General features: G+C 45.1%; 1 protein-coding gene across 3 annotated transcripts in view; it reads left to right on the top strand.

The window, feature by feature from the left end:
- ELK3 (ETS transcription factor ELK3) overlaps positions 1 to 20,942 on the top strand; it is a 39,667-nt gene extending 18,725 nt beyond the window's left edge. For 2 of the 3 annotated variants that reach the window (XM_055712618.1, XM_005446312.4), the window contains 3 exons: positions 8,906 to 9,700; positions 15,369 to 15,491; positions 19,317 to 20,942. In XM_055712618.1, the coding sequence (XP_055568593.1) occupies positions 8,975 to 9,700; positions 15,369 to 15,491; positions 19,317 to 19,415 (948 nt within the window). In that variant the 5' untranslated portion in view covers positions 8,906 to 8,974 and the 3' untranslated portion in view covers positions 19,416 to 20,942. The remainder of the gene's footprint in view (positions 1 to 8,905; positions 9,701 to 15,368; positions 15,492 to 19,316) is intronic. The other variant, XM_027815391.2, reaches the window with a different exon arrangement.
- Positions 20,943 to 21,116: the final 174 nt, after the last annotated feature.

Below are 21,116 nucleotides of genomic sequence, written 5' to 3' on the forward strand. Positions count from 1 at the left end.
TAGGCATACACTTAGTGCAGAGCTGTTGGTTGTTGAGAGCTCCACTTTCAACCTCTTTATTTAAAACTGAAATTTGGAATGATAACATATTGAACATCGTAATCTGGTATTATTTACTACATCAATCAATTTGCTTCTGATTTTCAGACATCATGAGCGTGCCCACAATCTAGAAGAGGCCAGTAGAGGTTGCTGGTAGCTAGCATCTCTGAAAATAAAATTTCTGTGGTATAGTGGGGGTTCATAAGATCACTGTCACTCTTGTGAAACGTTCTTTCACTTTGACATTTAGTCCTTGGTCTTACTTTTCAGTGTGAAGTGAGGCGGCAACAGTACAACAGAGAATGCAAAAATGAGAGCAGGGAGTAATGAGGATATGTATTAGATTACTGTAACAGAAAGATATTTGAAGCAAATCTCTCAGGTGTGTCAAGATACTAGAAGGAAAACATTGTAGAACACAAATACAGAGGTGCTAAAATATCTTGCATATTCACCTTTCTCAGTTTTAAACTCCAACAAATTCAAGGAGTTTCCAAATTGTTTCTCCAGCCTGTTTTGGTTGAACATTATATTGGTTTTACTAATTAATATTAAATCTTTTCAGGATTAGTTCCCCTTAAATGGATATTTTTTTATAATATGTCTAAAATAATAGGTTTTACTATTTCCCATATTCTTGAAGATGAAATATTAGAAAGAAAGACTGCTACAGATTTTGTATATTAACAAGAAAAACTTCATAGCCATGCTTAGTGGTCTGTTCTTGTCTTGATTTTCAGAAAAGGCAGTGAGATGAGATCATACAGCAAGTAACACCAGTGTTCAGCACGGTTATGGCATGTTTGCTGTCTGCGCAAGGTGGAGGAAACAAGATATTGTTGCTGAACTGAGCTCAGAGTACTGTTGTCCTGTGTTACTTGCAGTGCGCTAATTCTTGAAGGGCGCAGTGGGGTTGGGTGCTATGCGGCCAGCCTAACACAGCAGCGAAAAAAACCATGTTGACTGCAAATTAACTGTGCACAATTTGGTGATCGGACTTTTCATTACTCATACTGGAACGTGGAAGGACTCCTTCTCTAAGAATTTTTTAGTTTCAGATTTAGAGCTGTAAGTTCTGCAATTAAACGTTTTCAGTATTTTGTCCACTAGAAGTCAGATTTTTCCATTTAACATGTTTCAAAGATGGCTTGACTGAGAAGGCACAAAAGGATTCGGAGAGGACAGTGCAGTGCCAAGCAGTTGGTGTGATGAATACCCCTTCACTAAGTGCTAAAAAGGCTTCTGCTCAGCATGGGGAAGCTCGCTTCTTTGTATGACTCCAACCCCTCGGATTATAAACTTGCCTGGGATCGGTGGAGACAGAGTGCCTGCTGGTGAATGAACAGCAGATTCAGGCAGAGCCTAAATACAGTCTGACTGAACAGACGGACATTGCTTAGAAACAAGGCACGAGGTATTTCTAGCACTTGTTGTTTGAGATCCCTCTGATTTCTTAAAATCAGTGGAATATAATGGCTCCTTATTTGAGGCTTTGGTTCTTCTTTTATTCCTTAACTATTTTTTTTTTACCCTTGTACTGTTTTCAGTTGCCCCCCAACCAGCATACACGTCTTTGTCATCTGTTTTGTCTCTGCTCATGCAGCATCTGGCAGAGGAGTGGTCGTGCAGTTTCTTCACCAGGGCTCTGGCTGAGGGCTTTTCGGTCTGCAGATTTTATCTAGGTGTGGCACAAGGATTTTGGCCATTTTTCCAGGAGTTCTGCAGTCTAGTGGAGGTTATAGGTCCTAGATGGAAAGAAGGATAAGCTCTTTCTTCCCCATGTATTGTGATCAGGGTTTGAACGCCAAACCAAAACCGCAGCTATTGCTCTTTAAATTGAAGGAGTAACTCCTTTAGCAGAAAACAGTGGGAGCTTCTCACTCTCCGTGTAGGTACGGTGTGTTGTGTCCTGTTGGTTCCCAGGCAGTGGAGAAAGGCAGATTATTAGGAGAGTGCAGAGGGGCAGGGGAACTTGCTGCTGGTTTTGAAGCATGAGAGATACTGACATAAGGTAGCGGATAATGAATCTGGCAGGGCAGGTTTGTGGGCTGGCAGGGAGTGCTCAACACTGGGTTCAATCCTAAACGCATCCCCTGCCTTCAGTTCAGTCTACGTTGCATAGCACAGAATGGGAAGAAGTCGAGGGAAGGAAAGGCTTCTTGGCATTCTTCTTCCCCTTCTGCAAAACAAAAGGGGAAGGGCTGGGAAGGTGAGGGAGCCTCTCTCAGCCTTTTGCACTCCTCTCCCCTGACCATTCGCTAGTTTGTGCGATAAAGCAGTCTAGACCCTGAGGTAACCTTAAGGAGTCTCCTGAGATCCTTGTCCCCTCTGTGGCTCTTGGCAGTGATGGATGTGTTGGCAGCTGCGTGTGCTGGGGCCAGTGGGTGCACACTGAACAGACGGGATAAACACTGTGCTGCAGGCTGGGGATGGCAGCAGGAAAGGCAAGAGGCAGCACTCTGCACAGGACTTTGGGTTGTGGAATTATCAGCAGGGGCTTCTCTGCTGTAACCCAAATGATCTGGCAGCATATGTGAGTCTAAGGCGAGGGGCAGTGATTTTTTTTTTATAAGTGATGGTGGCACACGGGATGGGCATTCCTTTCTTGGGCTGCCCTCCACTGCCACTGCATACGGCTGACACAGCTGCTGCTTCACGGTTTGCCTTTGAAATTACTCACCGTGGAGAAATAAAAACTGATCACTGGATAAATGGAGGTTTATGAGCCCTGCCATTTTGCTTGGGGGGGAATGCTGGCTTGTTAAAATTCATCATCTGATTCATTTGAACTTAAAAGTAAATTAATTGCAGTACTGAAGAAAAATAACACAATTAGGACAAGTTCCTTAGGCTGGCTTTGAAAGCGAGCATGACGCGCTGTTGAGGCTGATGGCTAGATTTATGTTAAATTCACATATAAAGCACCCCAGGAAATGCAGAGTGTGGCAAGTCTTGATTGTCGTTTACTACCGTGATTCTGGTTGCTAAAGGTTTGTAGATAATCTGAAGGCTTTCCATCTCCTGTTTCGTTTGTTACCCAAATTCCCCTCCCCTCTCTTTATTTAATGCATTTCCCTTGTTACCTCAACAGAGCAGCAGAACAGATGACAGTGCTGAGGAAAGGCATCCTGCACTCTCTCTACCTACAGCTTGAGCAGCGTGTTCATCATGTCACACGCTGCTGCTGGTTAGCAATCTCCTGTAACGTTTTCAGGCAAGGAAACCTTTCACATCTATTCCCACGCAGGGCACTTTAGCTTGATGTGTAGAACTAAAATACCTTGGTAAGTAGGATTAGTTGGTTTCTTTTTGTTGAAGTTGCCCAGTTACTTTGTTTTTCTGGTAACTGTAATGTAATGACAGATACGTTTTGGAAGTCTCCAGGGGTTTCAGGACTACTAAAGGTCTCCATGAATATTTCAAGATGACACCACAAGAGGGAAGCTAGTGAGTTTTCTCGTGAGTTTTTTGGGTTGTTTTTGAGGGAAGGAGGGCAAATCCAGGAAGTTACATGAAGATACTGACATTAATAGGGTGTAACAGTAACAAGCCCTCAGAAGTTAGGAAATGCAAGAATCACAGTTCCCTGTGTAACCTTAATGTTTGCCTTAGTTGTGCTGCACCTTTAATTACAGTTACATACTGTTGCAGCGAGCAGCTCTTCAATATTTTTGCATCCTCTCTGAAGAGCATGTGGCCCCAGGCTTTAGTTAGTGAGTGCTGTTCAGTCTGTCTTCTAAAGACAGAATAAATCATTTAAGTTTCAGTTAATGGCTGCCCGTTGTTTAGATGGGTTGGCAGTATCACGTATAGTATATACATAATATGGGCTTCTTTGTGCTTGTTGGAGAGCAGGGGACAGAGCTTTTTAGGTGCTGTTAGGATTCAGATATGCCCATGGCATTCCCTCCCCTCCCGTAACACGTCAGACCCAGTAGCCTGGTTACTAGTTCCTATTTTTAATGCTGAAGTGTAGGTGGCAGCATGCAAGAGTTCTTTTGGGAAGAGGGTCTCTTGCTTGGCCTTGTTACAGAACTTAAGGATATGAAATGATAATGAAAACTATTATTTTACTTTTTGGAAGGTCTTCTCTTGAGTTACCTCAGGGGAAATAGAGTATTACAATGAAACAATAGCAGTATGATGGTGCTAGAGTACCATCTATATGTTTTGTAGCGGTACAGGTAAGATGTTACAAGGAAATACTTGAAGGACCATTAGAATATAGCTTTATAGAGAATTGGAAGGAGCTTCTTTCCAGAGTCATGTACGGAAGTCAAGAAAGTGCAAGTCTGAAGTCGCATGGAAGTGGTTATTGAGTGCTGTCCTTATGGGAAGATGGGACTAAACAATTTGATATTCAGTAAGAGGGGATGGGTACAGGAGAAAACCCAAGAACCCCCGTGAAAGGAGTGACAAATAGTTTGTGTTTGATCTGAGAGGAAAGAGATGCCCAGCAAACTGCAGCAGAGAGAGCAGAGAACCTGGGAAGAGGTGCCAGCCAGAGGAATAGCCTTTGTCTTCCAGATGGAGGTGATGAGGAAAGGCTGAAATCCAGCTAAATGAGCCTTGTGCTTCCAAAGGTCAGTACAGGTGTACAGTACCTGTGCCTCCATCAAAAAATCGACAAAATCTAGCTTCTGCACACACGGTATAATAAGCATAAGCGCATAAAGTATGATGTTAACAGAATCTGCCTGCCTGCACACGCTGATGTGGGCATGTGCCCTGGTTTTTGGAGCCAGCCGTGCAGCCACAGGTACTTGCTGCCAGTTTATGTACTTCAGACACTGGGGTGTGAGCAGCCCTCTCCCTGGGTAAGGTTCCCAGTAGCTGGAGGCAGCCTGGCTCCCTCCTCATGGAGTCCTGTGAGGACATAGCCTAAGTGTCCCTACACATGTTGCATCCCTTAGTACTCTTGGAGCCAGGGAACTTGCAACATGTCCAAATGGGAGTTAGGTGCAGCAGCTACAGCTCTGGTCCTTCTTTCCCAAGCAGGGGCGTTTGGTACCTACAGGGTTTATCCTGTTCTGCTGTAAATTCTGACGTCTGGGTCAGCCTGATTACAGGTCACTTCTGGGAGGAGGAAAAAAGTCCCAGTCTCATCTTCTTGCCCCTGAGGCCCCTCAGTAGTCTAGTTCAGCTAGAAACTGGGTCCCGTTTCCCAGCTCAGTCTCCCGAGTGGCTCCTGCAGCCACCAAACTGGCTAGCTAACAGGTTTGAGCCAAGCCACTAAAATCCATGTGTCACACCGATAGTATAGCTAAACCTTAGCTCTAAATGGCTCAAACAGGGAGTAAGGGTCAGAGGTGATGCGAATAAAACACAAGACAGAAGAAATGAAGTCTGAGTTGCGCCAACGCACGGGAAGACTTCTGGGAGGGAATAAAGAACCGGAAAGAAACCCAGAGGTCACATGCTGTTGAGATGTCAAACAGCTCCTGTGTATTTTGGGTTGGCTTCCAAAAGTAGTAGCGCATATGCATAGCTGACACAAAAAACTCCCAGCCACGTTATAGCCTGGTTTAAGCTGGAGGGGAACCGGGCCAGCGAGCCTTTGCCGCCTGGCTCGGCCAGCTGGTCTGTGGGGAAGGGCTGGTGATTCAGAGCACTTGGGTGAGGCTGGCTGTGGAGGTGCTCCCGCAGCGAGTGATGTGGTGTGAATAAGCCTGAGCCCAACGGAGCTGATGTGCCGGAGCAGGCACGGGGCAGTGCTGGGCCCGGTTCCTATCAGCAGCTTTCGAAGCGCTCTGCAGCGGGGCGCGCGCCTCACGTGTGCGGTGGTGGCTGTCCTACAGATGGGGAAGCGTGAAGTGTTCAAGTGAGGAACAGTCAAGAAACCAGCAGAAGAGGGGCATTCCCAGCTCCCTGCTCTCTGTTTTTAAATGTCACAGAGTGCTGTCTCTTGGTAAGATTTTTTTTGTTGTTGTTTTTTTAAGCTGTTGGGCTGGAGCCCCTCCTCCTGGCCTGGGTGCCCCGTTCTCCTCCCCAGCAGCTGCACTGGCCCTTCCGGAGCCTTCCGCGGCAGCACAGCCCCAGAGCTCCCTGCAGCCCTGGCCGCGGCCACCAGCACTCCTTGCAAGCCTGCTCATGAGGGAATTTACCTAGAAAATTCAAACAACAGAAAAAAAAACCAAACGGCTAAATGTGCACAGGTACTTGCTGTCCTGCTACCAAGTGAGTGGTCTGGTCTCCCTGCAAGTGCAGTCCCTGGCAAAGAAGATTTCCTTTTTATCTCAGACTGAGGGTGGAAAACCCCTGCTTGCCATGATGCCTATCACTGTCTTCTGTGGTTTGAACCGTTGCCCACAGCTCAGAACGATTCTGATACATCACTGAGGTGATGGTAAGAGTAAGCTGCTTTTTACCTTCACTTCAATTATTTGTCAAAAAAATTAGAAAAGCCACTGGCGTTTTGGAGGCACTTAATTTGCGTCCTTGTTTTCTCCTACATGCAGGTGGAGATTTCCTCAGGCTCCACATTTAAGAGAAGCCTGTGAAGTGCTTCAGGGATCTGCACTTGAATCCTTTTAATCTCCAGCCATCGTTAAGTGGGCTTTTGCTGCAGGCTTACAGAGTCAGAGGAGCTGTGCTGAGAGACCTTAAAATATAACTATATGTAATAATAGCAGAGGAAGTGTAAACTCACCAGCCCGTTCGGTTGCTTTTTATAGCAATGCTCCTCTATTTCAAACCTGCGCCAGTGTAAAAGTGCCACCTTTAAATACATCTAATCTTCCTCTGCTGGGAGTCACATTTTCCACATAAGATCTCACTGGCCAGTGCTTGATGTAACAACAACTCAAAGCTGCCAGAAGCAGAGGGAAGGTATATTTTAAATTAAAAAATGTAGATTAAAGAAGAAAAAAACATCAAGTAGTGATGTTTGGTTTTGTGAGTAGTTTAGAGGTTTTGCCTTTTTCAAGAAGAATGTAATATTGACAGTGCAGAAAAAGTCAAGTCAGCGCAGAAAAACATTTCACCTAATTAGCACACACACACACACACAATCTGGGTCAAGCCCAAAGCCATGGCAATTAAAGCTTATGCAAACTGTGATCCTGTTGGCTAACTGTATGTCTTGAACATTTTTGGAGAGCAAAAATAGGCATTGCAGGACCCTCCAGGTAGGTAGATGTGCATACAGTTTGGCATGGAAGAGGGCAGTTTTGTGCCTTTAGCCTGAGCTTCCTGAAGTTAATTTTCCTTGCTGCAGATCCCTGTTATCAGCTTGGGAAACAACTTTCTCCGTTTGTGCCGCAGCTCCTGACCTGTGAAGCAAAGCTACATCCCAGGGCTTTTTGAAGGATTAATTTTGTATTCAAGAGGGTACCTGAATGAAATGCCAGGATACTCAGATAGATGAATTACAGAATGCAGGAGTTCAGCTGAAAGACAGAAGAGGTTCTGATACCCAAGTACAGACTTTTTTTTTTTTCTTTCCCCAAAATGAATCTTGCTTTTGTGACAAAAATGACGTAGTGTGGGCACTGCAGGCACCTAGCACTAAGTACTGTCCATATATAAATAGGGATGATGTTTGCGTTCCTTTTTCTTGCCTTCCCCCCCACCCCCACCCTTTTCAGTCATTTTAACAAATGTTTCCTCTACCGGTCTCAGAATCTGTGGCAGAATGAAAAACAAACTAGATTTTTAGGAAAATTGTAAATATTTACATCTCCATCTGTACAGCAAAGCAAATGTCTGTTTGCAGAATATCAGCTGGAGGTGCAGCAGATGTGCTGCACTGAAGGGAAGCTTCTTGGAAAGGGTTTTTCAGAGGTGACTTACAGACAAACTGTCCACCAGGAGCTTCAAGGAGAGAGAAATCACTGGAAAGCTCAGGAAATACTGCTTCTTATCTTCCACAGCGTGTTCCTTAGGGTGGTAAATATTCCAGTCCTTTTCCTAGCCCAGGCCAGGCCAGTACCTGGTACCATAAAGTGCCTCTGCAGAGGCGCTTACATGGCATCCTTGGGGATACTGCGCATTGTATTAGAGCAGGCAGCTTACCCGGGTCTGCAGGAAGGGTTAGCACTGGAAACAGGACCCTCACGAAAGATTTCAAAGGGAATCGGTTCGTTCTATAAAGGGGACACTTTCAGTGTGGCGAATATGATGACAAAAATAAATAGTACTGCAAATCTTTGAGAGGTTTGGGATTTTTTTTTTTCAATAGTCATTTTCAGTTCAGTGGTTTAGATGGATGGAAAATTTCTGCCTGCCCCGGTGAGCATCCTGAGCCTAATGCAAACCTGGAGATAGCATGGGGATACAGCAGGACACTACTTTTCCAAACCGTGCAAACGGTTAAATTTGTCACAGTTGTAGTTCATGATTGTTGAAAGGACATTCACCGTCAGCCTAGGTCAGTCCTTCTGCACACAGTCAGGAAGAGAAGGTAAATGACTGGAGCAGGGAGGCTGAGGTGGTTTTGTCCCTTGTGGACATTCTAAGAGTATTTCATACTTGGGATAGTTGTGTTGGTTTTGGGAAGCAGAAATGAAGGAGTTTGCCTTCGTTGTGAAATGCAAATGGTGGCGTGGCTTGACTCTGCAAGGTGGAGGCTTGTTCTTAGTGGAAAGAAAATATTCCTGAGCTACCTCAGAGGAAGGAGGAGGAAAACAGCCCACCAGTAGGTCTTTATCATCTAGTAATGGTGATTTTTGTTAGGCACCATGAGAGGCAGGGAGTGGTCTCCTTGGCTGAGCAGAGGTATGGGAGTGAGACAAGGATGAGCAGCGTTAGAAGCCCCACTGAAATGGCCTGCTCAGCTTGAGAACCCTCGTGAACCCCCTTATGTTTGCTGTAGGCAGTGCCTCTAAAATGCTGATCTCTCTAGCATCTGCTTTTGTATTTGCAGAACATCATCAAGAAAGTGATCGGACAAAAATTTGTGTACAAGTTTGTCTCCTTTCCTGAGATTTTAAAAATGGATCCACATGCTGTGGAAATCAGCAGAGAGAGCCTTTTGCTGCAGGACAGCGACTGTAAGATGCCTTCCGAGAGCAGGGATCAGCACAAGCACAGCTTGTCAGCACTGAAAAGCACAAGCCGTAATGAATATATCCACTCTGGCCTGTACTCCTCTTTCACTATCAACTCTCTGCAGAACCAGCCAGACCCTTACAAGCCAATCAAAACAGAAAAACTGGAGGAGAAGTCAGAGGGAAACACGCCAGTTGAAGAAGTTCGGACTGTTATAAGGTTTGTGACAAACAAAACAGACAAACAAGTTATGAGGCCCATGGTGTCGTTGCCTTCCACTTCCGAAACAGCAGCTGCCTCTGCTTTTCTCAGCTCGTCAGTATCAGCTAAAATATCTTCCTTAATGCTACCCAACAGTGCCAGCATTTCATCTCCATCATCATCTTCCTCCCGGTCGCCGTCCCTGTCTCCCACCTCGCCCCTCCCTGCAGAACACAGGAGCCTCTTCCTTGAGTCCAGTTGCTACGACTCAGATTCCCTTGAGCCTCTGAACCTCTCCTCGGGCTCCAAGGCAAAATCTCCATCTCTTCCCCCAAAGGCTAAAAAACCCAAAGGCTTGGAAATCTCCGCCCCACCTATGGTTCTCTCCAGCACCGACATTGGTTCCATCGCGCTCAACAGCCCTGCGCTTCCTTCGGGATCCCTGACTCCAGCTTTCTTCACTGCACAGGTGAGATCTGCCTGTCTCCTGTGCTCTTGTGTTAGCCAGGTATTCCCTCCGTGTGGCCGAGGGTGTTAGCCCTATGGGCCTGTCATCCTCTGATGAAAAAGAACAGCATACGGGGAAGTAGCAGAGGCCTGAACAAAGGGTGGAAAGTAGGTTCCTGCTGGGGTTCCTGCATGAGTATGGAAAAAGCCATCACAGTTCACGGACTGCCCGGAAGGATAATGAGATGGGCAGCCATTAGTTAATACGAGTGAATTGCTTATCGGTTCAAACCAGCCTCCAGGTCTACAAAACAAAGAGGAAAAAGTCAACAAGAAAAACACAGGGGTTTTGTAGGTCACTCCTTGAGCGTGTGCATTGTGGGGTTCTTGGTTAGATTTTTGTATTAGATGTTGCATCCATTCAGTGTGACCTTTTTATCAGTTTTTGAATCTGGAGCAAATTAAGTGGTTTCAAAGACAGGCTCTTAAGCCAGTTTTGATTTCCCAAGTTTTACGTACAGATCCACAGAGTACTTGCCTGAGCTTCCTTTCAGCACACACCTACTGAACCAGTAGGTTATTTTGTTCTTTTTAATCCCGTATTTGTGGTAATGTCAATGGTGAGTTCTCATTTTCAAGCAAGTCTATGAACAAAATCTAGCAGTTCAGAGGAAAAGACGAAAAATCGTGCAGCTAATGACCTGCTGTGTTTAGCAGTGAGTTTTGTCTTATGCTACCGCTACAGAATTAGACAAAAAAGTCCAAGAGTAAAATTATCCCACTGGGGAACACCCCTAACATCCCCTCCCGCCTGCAAAATAAAAGTTGATGCAAATACTAGCACTATGTGAAACAAACTGATCAGTAAATAAATAAATGCCAGTAAATAAATAAATGCTGATTTACTTCTGGCTGTCATAGGGTCACACTGTATCCAGAGTCCTTTTACCTCTTCCCTGTTCAAAGAGGCTTTGCACAGGTGATGCCAGCCGTGCAGCCAGATGTTAGAGATCCCGGAGCTGGCTGCGGGCAGCACGGTGTGCCGGCGCGGGGGGGGGGGGCCTGCCAGGGCTGGGAGCAGCGGCCGGTGCTCACCGCCAGCACAGCGCTTGCTCTTACTAAGCTTTTCAGCTGGCTGCACGGCAAGTTTGTGCAAAGCCATTGCACATCAGGCACACCTGTAAGCCACCGAGATACGAAGTTGTGTTGCAAAGAAAAGAGGATTTTGTGGGCCATTATCTGCCATTTTTGACACTGTAAAGCCTTTGAGTGAAGTTATGTTTGGCAGGAAGGCCAGAAGTGTGGCAAACCAAACTTGAGGTGCGTTGACAGACTCCTGTCACGGTATGGTTATACCACCTGTAATCTGTTAATATTAAATCTGGAAATCTTAACCAGATTTCTAGATAATAATATTAACATATTATATGTTAATATATATGTTATAACTTATATGTTAATGATAACTATGTTAATAAATCTGGAAATCTTAACCACATAATCTGGTGTGGTATAACCACACCACGGTATGGTTATACCACCTGTAACGGTGGTATAACCATAGTAAGTAACTTTGTTCACAGGGACTAAGTCTGACAAATAAATCGTATCAGATGCCAGCCAGAGACAATGGCAGGAGAAGTTACTACAAACTCTTTAATCTACTGCTGCTCCAAAACTCAGTGTGAGCAGAAATTTCTTGTCTTATTTTGCAATTATTTCTTTGAACGTTTAAATTTCCCATTTATCTATAAACTGAGGTACTTACTGCCCCTGAAAGACATAGGAAAGAATTAGGTAGATGATTGTGGCCCTTTAGCAGGATGGCTAGCTAAGGCTGTGATGACCGTTACCCAACTTAGTGCCGTTACAAATCTTTTTTGACAGGTTGTCGTATCATGGAAGAGGCAGACGGCAGCTGTGTAGGGTACTTCCTGGGTCCATTTGTTTAAACTTCTGGGTATACAGCAACATAGCTTTTTCCCTCTCTTTTAGCCTTCTATTTCTAGTGTGGATAAGAAGTGCCCTGCATCCTAAGTAGTTGACTTAGTGAATATAAAATAAAAACTATATAACAGCTGTGTTCAGATAGCTGTAATACCACGGTGCAGAATAACTACAGCCATGTTTTAGGCTGGAAATCTGCAGTTCATCCCATCGTCCTAGGAAGAGCATGCATCGTATCTCAAACGAACCCTAATTTATCAGATCCCAGGGGTAGATGCCTGCTGGCATGGGGCAGGTGCAGAGCAGGATGTCAGACACCACTTGCTGCTCAAGGAGTCTTGTAGGTTTGGAGAAGGACCTGCTGCCTGAGAGGGTGTTTCGGATGGCTTTCCATTGTACCTGCCAATCACAAGGAATACCCTTGCCTGGAGCCCTGTGAAAGGGCACGTGATATGCACAACCAATTTCAGAACAGAAAAATGGGTTTGAAGATGTCAGTACATACAGTACCATACTTTGGTGGAGAAATGTCAGCTTTCCACTTGATTAGCTTCAAAGAGAGATATTTAGATTTTGTTCAGTAGTTGCTTATTTCACAGATTCCTTATGCTTGTTATTTTTGTTGGCTCTCCCTTGGCCAATGTGGATACATAATTTGACTCACTCTTTTCCTTCAGGCCTCTATTTTAGCATTTGTAACGCTTACAACATGCTGCTTCCTTACAGACAAAGTAGTGTGCTTGCAGCTAGCATGTGCATGGTCTGTATTCCACATACACCACCCAGGCTCCGGCACGTGCCTAATGACCTGGGAAGCAACGTACGTGTGACAGCACTTGCCCGTTACCTGACAGCTAGAAGTGACAAGACAGATGGTACTTACACGCATTCTTTGTCAGAGAAGTCAGGAGCCCTAAGCATCGTTGCTTAAGATAATCTTCTCTGTGCAGTGAGTTACTTCTGTTTAAACTGTTCCTATGCTTAGATTATAATGACATTTTTTTCAAAGTAGGAACTTCCCACTGGGTTCTGCATCTAATACCAGATGTACAGCTGCGTGAGGGCAGAAAATGAAGTGACACATGAGTTTCCGCGTGTAATTCAAGGATAGCCTGTGCTGTGGTGTTGTTTACACTTACGTTTCCTCTGGTGGTTTTGTTGCTTGGCTGGTGGCGATACTGAGAACAAGCCTGGGAGGCCCTGTGCTCTTTTTGCATTAAATATTAACAGATTTGGAGGCTTGCTTTGGCTGGCTCTTGGCTCTGGCAGAACTCGCAGACATGAGTGCTCTGATCATCAGAGGACATGAGCTTTTGGTTAGCGCTGTTGTTAGGCGTGTTAACACGCTTCCAGAGTTGAATGGAGGACAGCTCAGTTTCAAATCTCTCTCTCCAAAGATCTGCTGTGGCGGTATCTGGGTAGGAATAAACACCTCCAAGTTTTCTTCATTATTTTGAAAAGACTCTCTCAAGAACCGCATTTTCAGTTCTGGGTACCTGCTGCTTCTTAGAGAAAAAATAAAGAGCTGAGGCGTAGCTCACTGGACCTCTTAGTGCAGTTAGCACAATACTGTGTCCTTAGTTGAATGTTGTTGGGTCTTGCTGCTTACATCGTTGGTTTTAAGGCTAGTAGTAAGTAGATCTCCGAGTATTTATCCTGACCTAATTCGGTATGTTGTCAGTCCCATAAATCCCTGTCAATAGCTGCCTGCCCGTGGAGCATCAGTTTGTAATGCGGCACAGGGAAGGTGCTCTCGCTGGTACTGCTGTTTTCCTGCCCTGCGAAAGCAGGTCAGGGTCCTGCAAAGGGAAAGCAAGGTCCTGGGAGGACGGTGTTTGTGAGGGAGCCATTCCCAAGTGTCTAGTTGTCAAGTATTTTTTCTAGTATCTTGACAGAGCTGTGTCACCTGATGGAATCAAGACAGAAGTTTCCTCCTTGCCAGGCCTTAACGCACTCTTTGCCCCTTTTGTTGTCATCCAGATAGATCCAGGCCCTGGCCTCACTGGTACGCCTGTGGCCACCATACCTGCTGTTCCACTGCATGAACACCTCTTGCTTTCCAGCAATACCATATGTTTATTACACCTTGGGACATAACTGTGGTTTCTTCTGGGGGGTTTGGTGTTTCTGATCCCCCTTCTTCAGCACAAGGGAGATGGCAGTGTCCTTTCCCTTCCCATTTCCCCATGAACCCTGCTTTTTTTGAGATTCCTTAAGAGAAATCACCCCCTTCAAGAGCATCCAAGCTCTTTGTATTAAACAGCCTTTCAGACACCTTGGGACAGAATCACTGGGAGGACCTTAATCTTTGCTGCTTCTTGTCTCTCCCATCTCTTCTGCTGGTGTTGAACTGTGTGACCCTGTCATGAACTCTAGTAGAAGCATGTCAGAGCAGGTCTGTATTCCTGTGTGTTTGCACAGAGCCTGGAACACCACAGCTGATCCCTCAGGCACTGCTTTGCAAATCATATGCCTGTCGTATTTGAAAATCCACATGCTCTGTGGTACCTGCCTTTCTGAGCCTGCTCACCGCAGAGTCCTGGCAACGGGATGTGACAGCCCGTGGTGTAAGCAGTTGTTGCGTGAGACTCCTGGTTCCAGTTGACGTATGTGCGAGTTGTATGTTTCTGGCCTGGTGGGAAGCTAGCAGGTACCAGAATGCATGACGTGCTCGTTACTAGGGGGAGACGCTCCTTACCTTCTGTCTTCTGTTTACATATTTTAAAGCCTGGACAAACTGATGCCCTAGTTCAGCTGAGCACCAAGGCACTTGTCCTACACAGGGAAACATGTACTTACATGCTAAGTGTGCACTCAAATTCCATTAAATGCTTTGCTAAATAAGACTTGATTTTAGTAATTGGCATCAAGATTACTGCTGAGATTATCTCATTATGCCAAATACTTTGTTCAAAACTGTTACATCGCTTTCATGTTCTTTTTTGGAAAGATAAAATTACTCTGGATACAGAATAATTCATGTGATTCTTCCTTTGAATGGAGATTTGCATGTGCTTTAACTCTGCCTCCCCTCCAGTTGTGCTGTAGAAGTGCTGAGAGCATTCCCAGAAGTCCTCGCGTACCATGGCACTGGAAGGAGCCACCTCCAAGTTGGGAAGAGCCATGGATTCTTAGTTCTTGCCATTTTGGTTCTTTTCCAACAATTTGCTGTGCTCTTTGCGTCTCTCTGGGCGCCCAACCCATACACCTGCCTCTTGCTGCGTCAGCCTACACGCTGCCAGTTTCTTGAAACTTCTTCCATTTTGAACAGGCGTCATCAGAGGAGTAAAATTCAAAGGCCGGCAGTGGCTCTTTTGGCTCCACATGCAATTGTATTAATGCTTCAAAAGCTGCAGTCAGTTCAAGCAGTCGCTGCCCTTCAAAAGGTAAAAAATCATTCCGAAGGAGACTAGGCTTTGCTTGCAGACATTTGGGTACACGTGGTATTTTATACAGTTGCATGAGCGTGGTTCAAATAAACAGTAACTGTGCTTCTCCTTAAGCAAACTGCAACAGCAATGAAATCGGTTTGCATACGAAGGAATATTAAATGGGCAGGTATCCAGTGCTGACCGATGCAGGGCTGGACGGGCAATTGCTGCTGGCCAGTAGACTGGGCATGCGTCTGAATTGACTGGGAAAAAGAGCCAGCAGGTGAAGTGTTAAGACTTTAGGGGCTGTGACTACTGTGTGGAGCTGTAACTCCCAAGGCACGCATCACGGGGTGTTTTTTTGTTTTGCAGACCCCAAATGGATTATTGCTGACCCCAAGCCCACTGCTGTCTAGCATTCATTTCTGGAGTAGCCTCAGTCCTGTTGCTCCTCTGAGTCCTGCCAGGCTGCAGGGACCAAACACTCTGTTCCAGGTAGGTCTTTCCAATGCACAGGTTTCATTTCTGAAAGCGCACATGTGGAGGAGACATCAGGGGAACACCTGCTCACAGTGGTCCAGAGCTTTTCAAATAGTTTAAGCGAATATGGGAGTTAAGAGGCACTTTTAAAGAGAGGCCTTACTTGTACCCTCTTTAAACCCTTGGTAGCACAGTCAGAACCTACAGGGCAGTCTACTGCAGCGAGCACACACATACTACATGAAGGAAACAGAAATAAATGCTGGACCCCAGTAACAGTCGGTAGCTGAGCTCTCAGAGCTTCAGGAAGAGAGCGCAGACCAGTCAGGGACCAGCCAGGCGAGTAGTGCATCGTGGACCCTGGGAAAACCAAGACCAGTTGGGGTCTCGCTCAGTAAGGTGGGTGTAGGTTTATCCTTCTGGCTCAATGAGCTCCTTCTCACTCAGGAAGACAGGGCACAGTTGTATTTACTATAAGGGCACTCTGAACCTGAAGGCTCTATTTCCAGTTCTGCAAATTATTTGTCCTCAACCATAAGTTAATTCATACCTCTGAGCGCCTCTCTGTATGTAACAGGAGAAAGGCAGCGTTGTCCCCTCTCACTCACGGGTACTGAAAGAGTAAAACTCTTTTAATAGATTTTATATTAATTTTATAGAGACATGGTAAATACAAAAGTTTTTAAGTAAACCACACTGGCCACAGCACTCTGCTGCAGCATTTGCTTGAGGCTTAGGAACAGGATGGTGGGGATGGTGTATTAGCAGCTCCAGCTGTAGCTGTTGCAAAGCAGCTGATTCAGGCAGTCACAGAAGACACTTTGCTGATCAGCTGACTGGCAAGAAGCACAAGAAGCCGATGGCCATTTGAGCAGCTGAAGAATGCAGGGACACCCCTGGAATGAACTCCCCAGCTGCTGTGGAGGGCCAACACTAACAGAAGAGGGGGCTGCTGCTAGTAGACGGGGACCCCGTGTTAGTTTCTGAACCTTCAGGGAGACTGACAGCCCAACTCCAGGGCTGGGCTTTAGCTCAAGTGCTCTGCTCGGGTATGGTCCTCACTGGCATAGTAAGTCTTTCCACCTCCAGTGGGACAGCTGAGCGTGGAGCCCTAGGGCTGCTTATTTGTGTTTTGGATAAACTCATTTGTCCCTATTGGATCTTGGTTTTGCACATGTGGTTAAAAACAGCCAGACATTTCGTTTGAGAGGGAAGTGTCTGTGCCATGGCCTGGAATGGGCTTGTACGGACATACGCTGGCCACCCCCTGCGGGAACTGAACGTGGAGAGTGGTCTTGGCTCACTCTCTTCTGAGAGACCCAAAGGGCCTTCTAAACGATGCTTGATTCAGGCAAAGGCTACAAGGACAAGTTTGTAGAGCATGAAGCTTTATTTTAACAGCAGATAGGCTGTTAAATGACAACCACAGCTGAAGTCTTGCCAGCCCCACCAAGACCTGCCAGGCTGGCCCACGTGGGCGTCGGGGCAGAGCTGTCCCCTGGCTGCCTGCACAAGCCAGCCCATGCTCCGTGCAGCTGGTCAGGGAACGGAGGAAAGTGCTGGAGCTGCTTCACGAATTGCTTCTGCTTTCACCTGGTCCTTTGCACTGGGAGTTTAAAGAACACTTGGTTGTTGTTGTTGGAGTCGGAATCCTGCCAGCAGCTCAAGGCTAGGGCAGCTCTGCAGCTGCCTGCCTGCCCCTGCACCCCTGCCTGCTAGCACCCATGGAGGACAGACCAGGTTCCCCTATTTCTTTTTCTTCCAGGCGTGTGCTGCTTGTCACAGTAGCACTATGCCTGGCGTTGCCTACAGTTCTTTAGTACTGGTCTTTGTATAAATACAAGGACTAGGACAGGAGCCATCCATGGTCACGGTCCCCCTAAGCCCAGAACAAGCCTATGGGAAAGTACGGTCCCTCTTTTAATGAAGCAGGAGGAGCCTGTTCTGGCAGTGCTGGACACAACTACGTGCATATTCCCTCACAGAGCACACAGATGCTTATTAACTGGTAAAACCTCTCCTTCCATGTTCATGAGGTGAAAGCAACTCCCATACATCTATGTCTATACACCCTGTGTAGAGCATCACTGAAATCTGCGGTCTCCTTCCACACAATTTACCTTGATATACTGACCTACCTGGGAAGTCTTCCCTTTGAAGCCACACTGCAGTGTAATTAAAACTGATTTTGACGTTTCATCCATTTAGTTTGAAATCACATAACAGCAAGAGACTTGCACAGAACTGGTTAATTAAAAAAAAATGCAGCCAAATGTAAGGACTATCAGGTTAGCTTGAATTTAGTGTTAACTAAATTAAGCGTATTTTCTTTGTTACTACTGTGTAGAGGGTAGCACTGAGAGGGTGTAGTCAAGTTCCAGATCCCCACTGCATGGAGGCATACAAATACAGAGCATTGTCCTAGCCCCAGGGGCTACAGAGACAACAGGACGGAGAACAAGAGAGCTGGGTTGGGGTGGAGACCAGGGGAAGGAAGAAATGGTGACATTAGCATTGTTTGCATCTCAGGCCATAGTGCCAGCATGCCACCTGCCTCAACAGACACCAAAGATCACACAACTCTATGTTAGAAATCACATGAAACACTTTATAATTTATGTGTCTCGCTTTAGAGATCTAGACTGGAAAAGCAAGAGCTTGTAATCAAGTTCTGTGCTTTAATTAATCTTGGCAGAAGTGATGGACACATTTCCCGAGGTTTGGTTTGGTTAAAACAAGAGCCATCAGCCAGTCCTGGCCACGCCAGGAGTGCGGTGCCAGCCCCCGCAGCACACCGCTGAGCCTGCGCTGCCTGGCATGGTTTTCAGCTGCGTGTTGAAGACAGGTACCATTAACTAACACCTCCGTGGAAGAGTAAACTGGTTACAAGCAGATTATATGCACGCACGTGCAGAGGCTGATTACACCACAGCCGGCTGTTGAAGAACTGATCTGATAAGGGGAAAAAATACGCCAGACACGTGAAGTTAGGAGCTCTGTCTCTCTCAAGCCCACAAAAGCCCAGCACCGCTCCTGGAACTGGGCCTGGAGGCTAGATCGGTATCTACCACTGGGATAATTCCCACCTCATGCTGCAGCAAGTTTATTCCACCCACTTTGCCTTTTTTCTCTGGTCAGATGTTAAGGACTAGTCACTACACGTCACTGCAGGCAAGTTACAGACAGGATGCCGTCATGAACTAGGAATATGCAATTTATGTATTGAGTAAGTATTTTTTGCACAATAGTTCAGCAGCAGGTTAATACTAAGTGACAATATATTCTGCTTCACATACTGAACGATCCGGCATAGCTGATGTATGTTTTTTCAGTGAATACAGAGGGGAAACTGTAAATACTTGAGAGTAATTTTCCCCATGCTTTGTATTCACAATTGTACTTTTTCTACCGTAAAACTACATCTCTACTTTCAGTTTTGCAAAGCTCTTTCCTGCTTAGCTTTTGTGAAGGACAGATGAAAAGGATGTATTTTAATTAATAATTTGTAGACTGAAAAACACTTTTGGAAGCAGAACGGATGGCAAAAATTTCTCTATAGGATTCACTTTCCCTGGGTGAGATAAACATGTTGTTACGTGAACCTCTCTATAAAATGTAGCCAATAATAGATTTATACATCCCTGTACATTACAAATTATTCAGGTTTCATCCTCTGTTTTACATCCCTAATGGCTGATGCAGGCCTTTGGTGTGTATCTTACTATATAGAAATCACAAGTCTTGAAACCATCTGGAGTCAGCTGCTAATGCTATATCCATCTGCTTCTGGGCTGAATGATTTGAGATAAAGAGTAATTTTTACCTTTTGGCCTCTTACAGTTTCCAACTCTGCTAAATGGTCACATACCAGTGCCACTTCCCAGTCTGGACGGAGCCTCTTCTCCAGTACTGCTTTCTCCAAATGCTCAGAAATCCTGATGTTGCCTTATCGCACCAAGGACTTATTGGTGGATGTAACACTTCATTCCTATGGGCTAGTTTTTCCTGTGTCATGAGAAGGACATTGTGAAACCCTCTATTACTTTGGTTTGCACTTTTCATTACATGGATAATCTACTTTTATTATGTTAGCATTTTTAAACAGTGTTTATATATAAAAGTATATATAAATCTGTTTTGCATTAAATGAATTATAATTTTTTTATATCATAGCTCTCAAGTGTTGAACACTTCTGTTGTTGATGAAGTACTTTTCTTAATGGATTGCAACAATGTATCTAATAAGGATGTGAAGCTTCTTTCTAATCCCTTTTCCTGCATATTACGCGTTGTGCTTGTGTAAACTATAACCGGCTGTGCCTTCTTTTGCATAATTGTCATGTAAATGATTTATATATTTTCTAGTATTAAGATAAAAAGTTGAAAGAAAAAACTAGTATTGAACAGCCCTATGGTAGTATTTCAGTATTCTCCATGGATAGGCCGTATGTCGCAGTGTATTCATGTAACTTTGTATTAAGTGCTTTCAAATTGTATAAAAATAGCCTTATAATTTTTCTTTGCTGAAGTGGAAAACGTAATCAACGTTACAGTCAGAAGATGCATTTAGGAGTAACAAAGCCACATTTACACATCTATGCCCAAGTTCTTCTGTTGAGATGCAACAGGGAGGACCTGGGCTGTGAATATTAATGAGATTTCCAGCATTTGAGAACACTCCTGTAGAAAAAAGGAGACGTTACTCAGAATTTATTCGGCCTGTACTTCTTAAGGTCAACATAACAGCTGGAAGGACTGCAGGTAATCTCTGTTTTCCCAGGGAATGAGGATCATTCCCGATAGAGAATTACCAGGTGCTTTGTTCAGTCGTGCCAAGTGCCTTCTATAATTCCCCTGGAAAGCTGATTCTTGTTACTAAAGCTCAGAAGGTCGTATTTCCCCTTCCCCCAAAGCTGGAAAAGTTACAGGACTGTAAATTAATGCCTGGTGCTTGTGAAGAGGTATACTGTACATGTGGGATGTTTATGTATAAACATCTGAATTCTGGATTAAAAAACCCAGCACTGTGTTACTATATACTTGCAACTTGAATTTACTGGGCATGTCCTCCACCTTGAGGTGATGGTTTAGTCATCTAAATGTCAGGTTAGGATTAGGCTAGACTTGCTGGCACCACAGATTCTAATCTTGGCAGGGCTGATGCAAATCTTCAGTTTTCTGAGGTGGCTAAATTGGGCTGAATGCAGCTTTACCATGTAGGTTTTTCAGATGAGACCTTCAAAAACCAAATCAAAATCAGAATCCTGTTTGCTACAGGTCATTAGAGCTTCTACTTCGCTTTCTCTGCCAAGCAGCTGGCTAAAAGTCCACTCTTGAAATTTATGCAGTGAGTTGTCTGCCGATTTTCTGCTTGGATGCATTTCAGTGATGATGTGTGTAGTTAATTGTAAAGTGCTTTTGGATCCTTCAACCTGAAAGGTGCTAAATAAACATTTTATTAATGCAGTTCTGATGTTGAAAAGCCATTTTTGGGGCAGAGGTAGTCTGACAAAAGACAGCAGGAATTTTCCTCAGGCTCCTGGGTTGCACAACCAAAAATGACTCCTCAGTTTCACTCCCAGTAATTAATGGGATAAAAAACTGCTGTACCAGTGTGAAGTACCAGTGCTGATAAACACA

This window comes from Falco cherrug, chromosome 5 (assembly GCF_023634085.1).
Source record: "Falco cherrug isolate bFalChe1 chromosome 5, bFalChe1.pri, whole genome shotgun sequence".
Taxonomy (NCBI): domain Eukaryota; kingdom Metazoa; phylum Chordata; class Aves; order Falconiformes; family Falconidae; genus Falco; species Falco cherrug.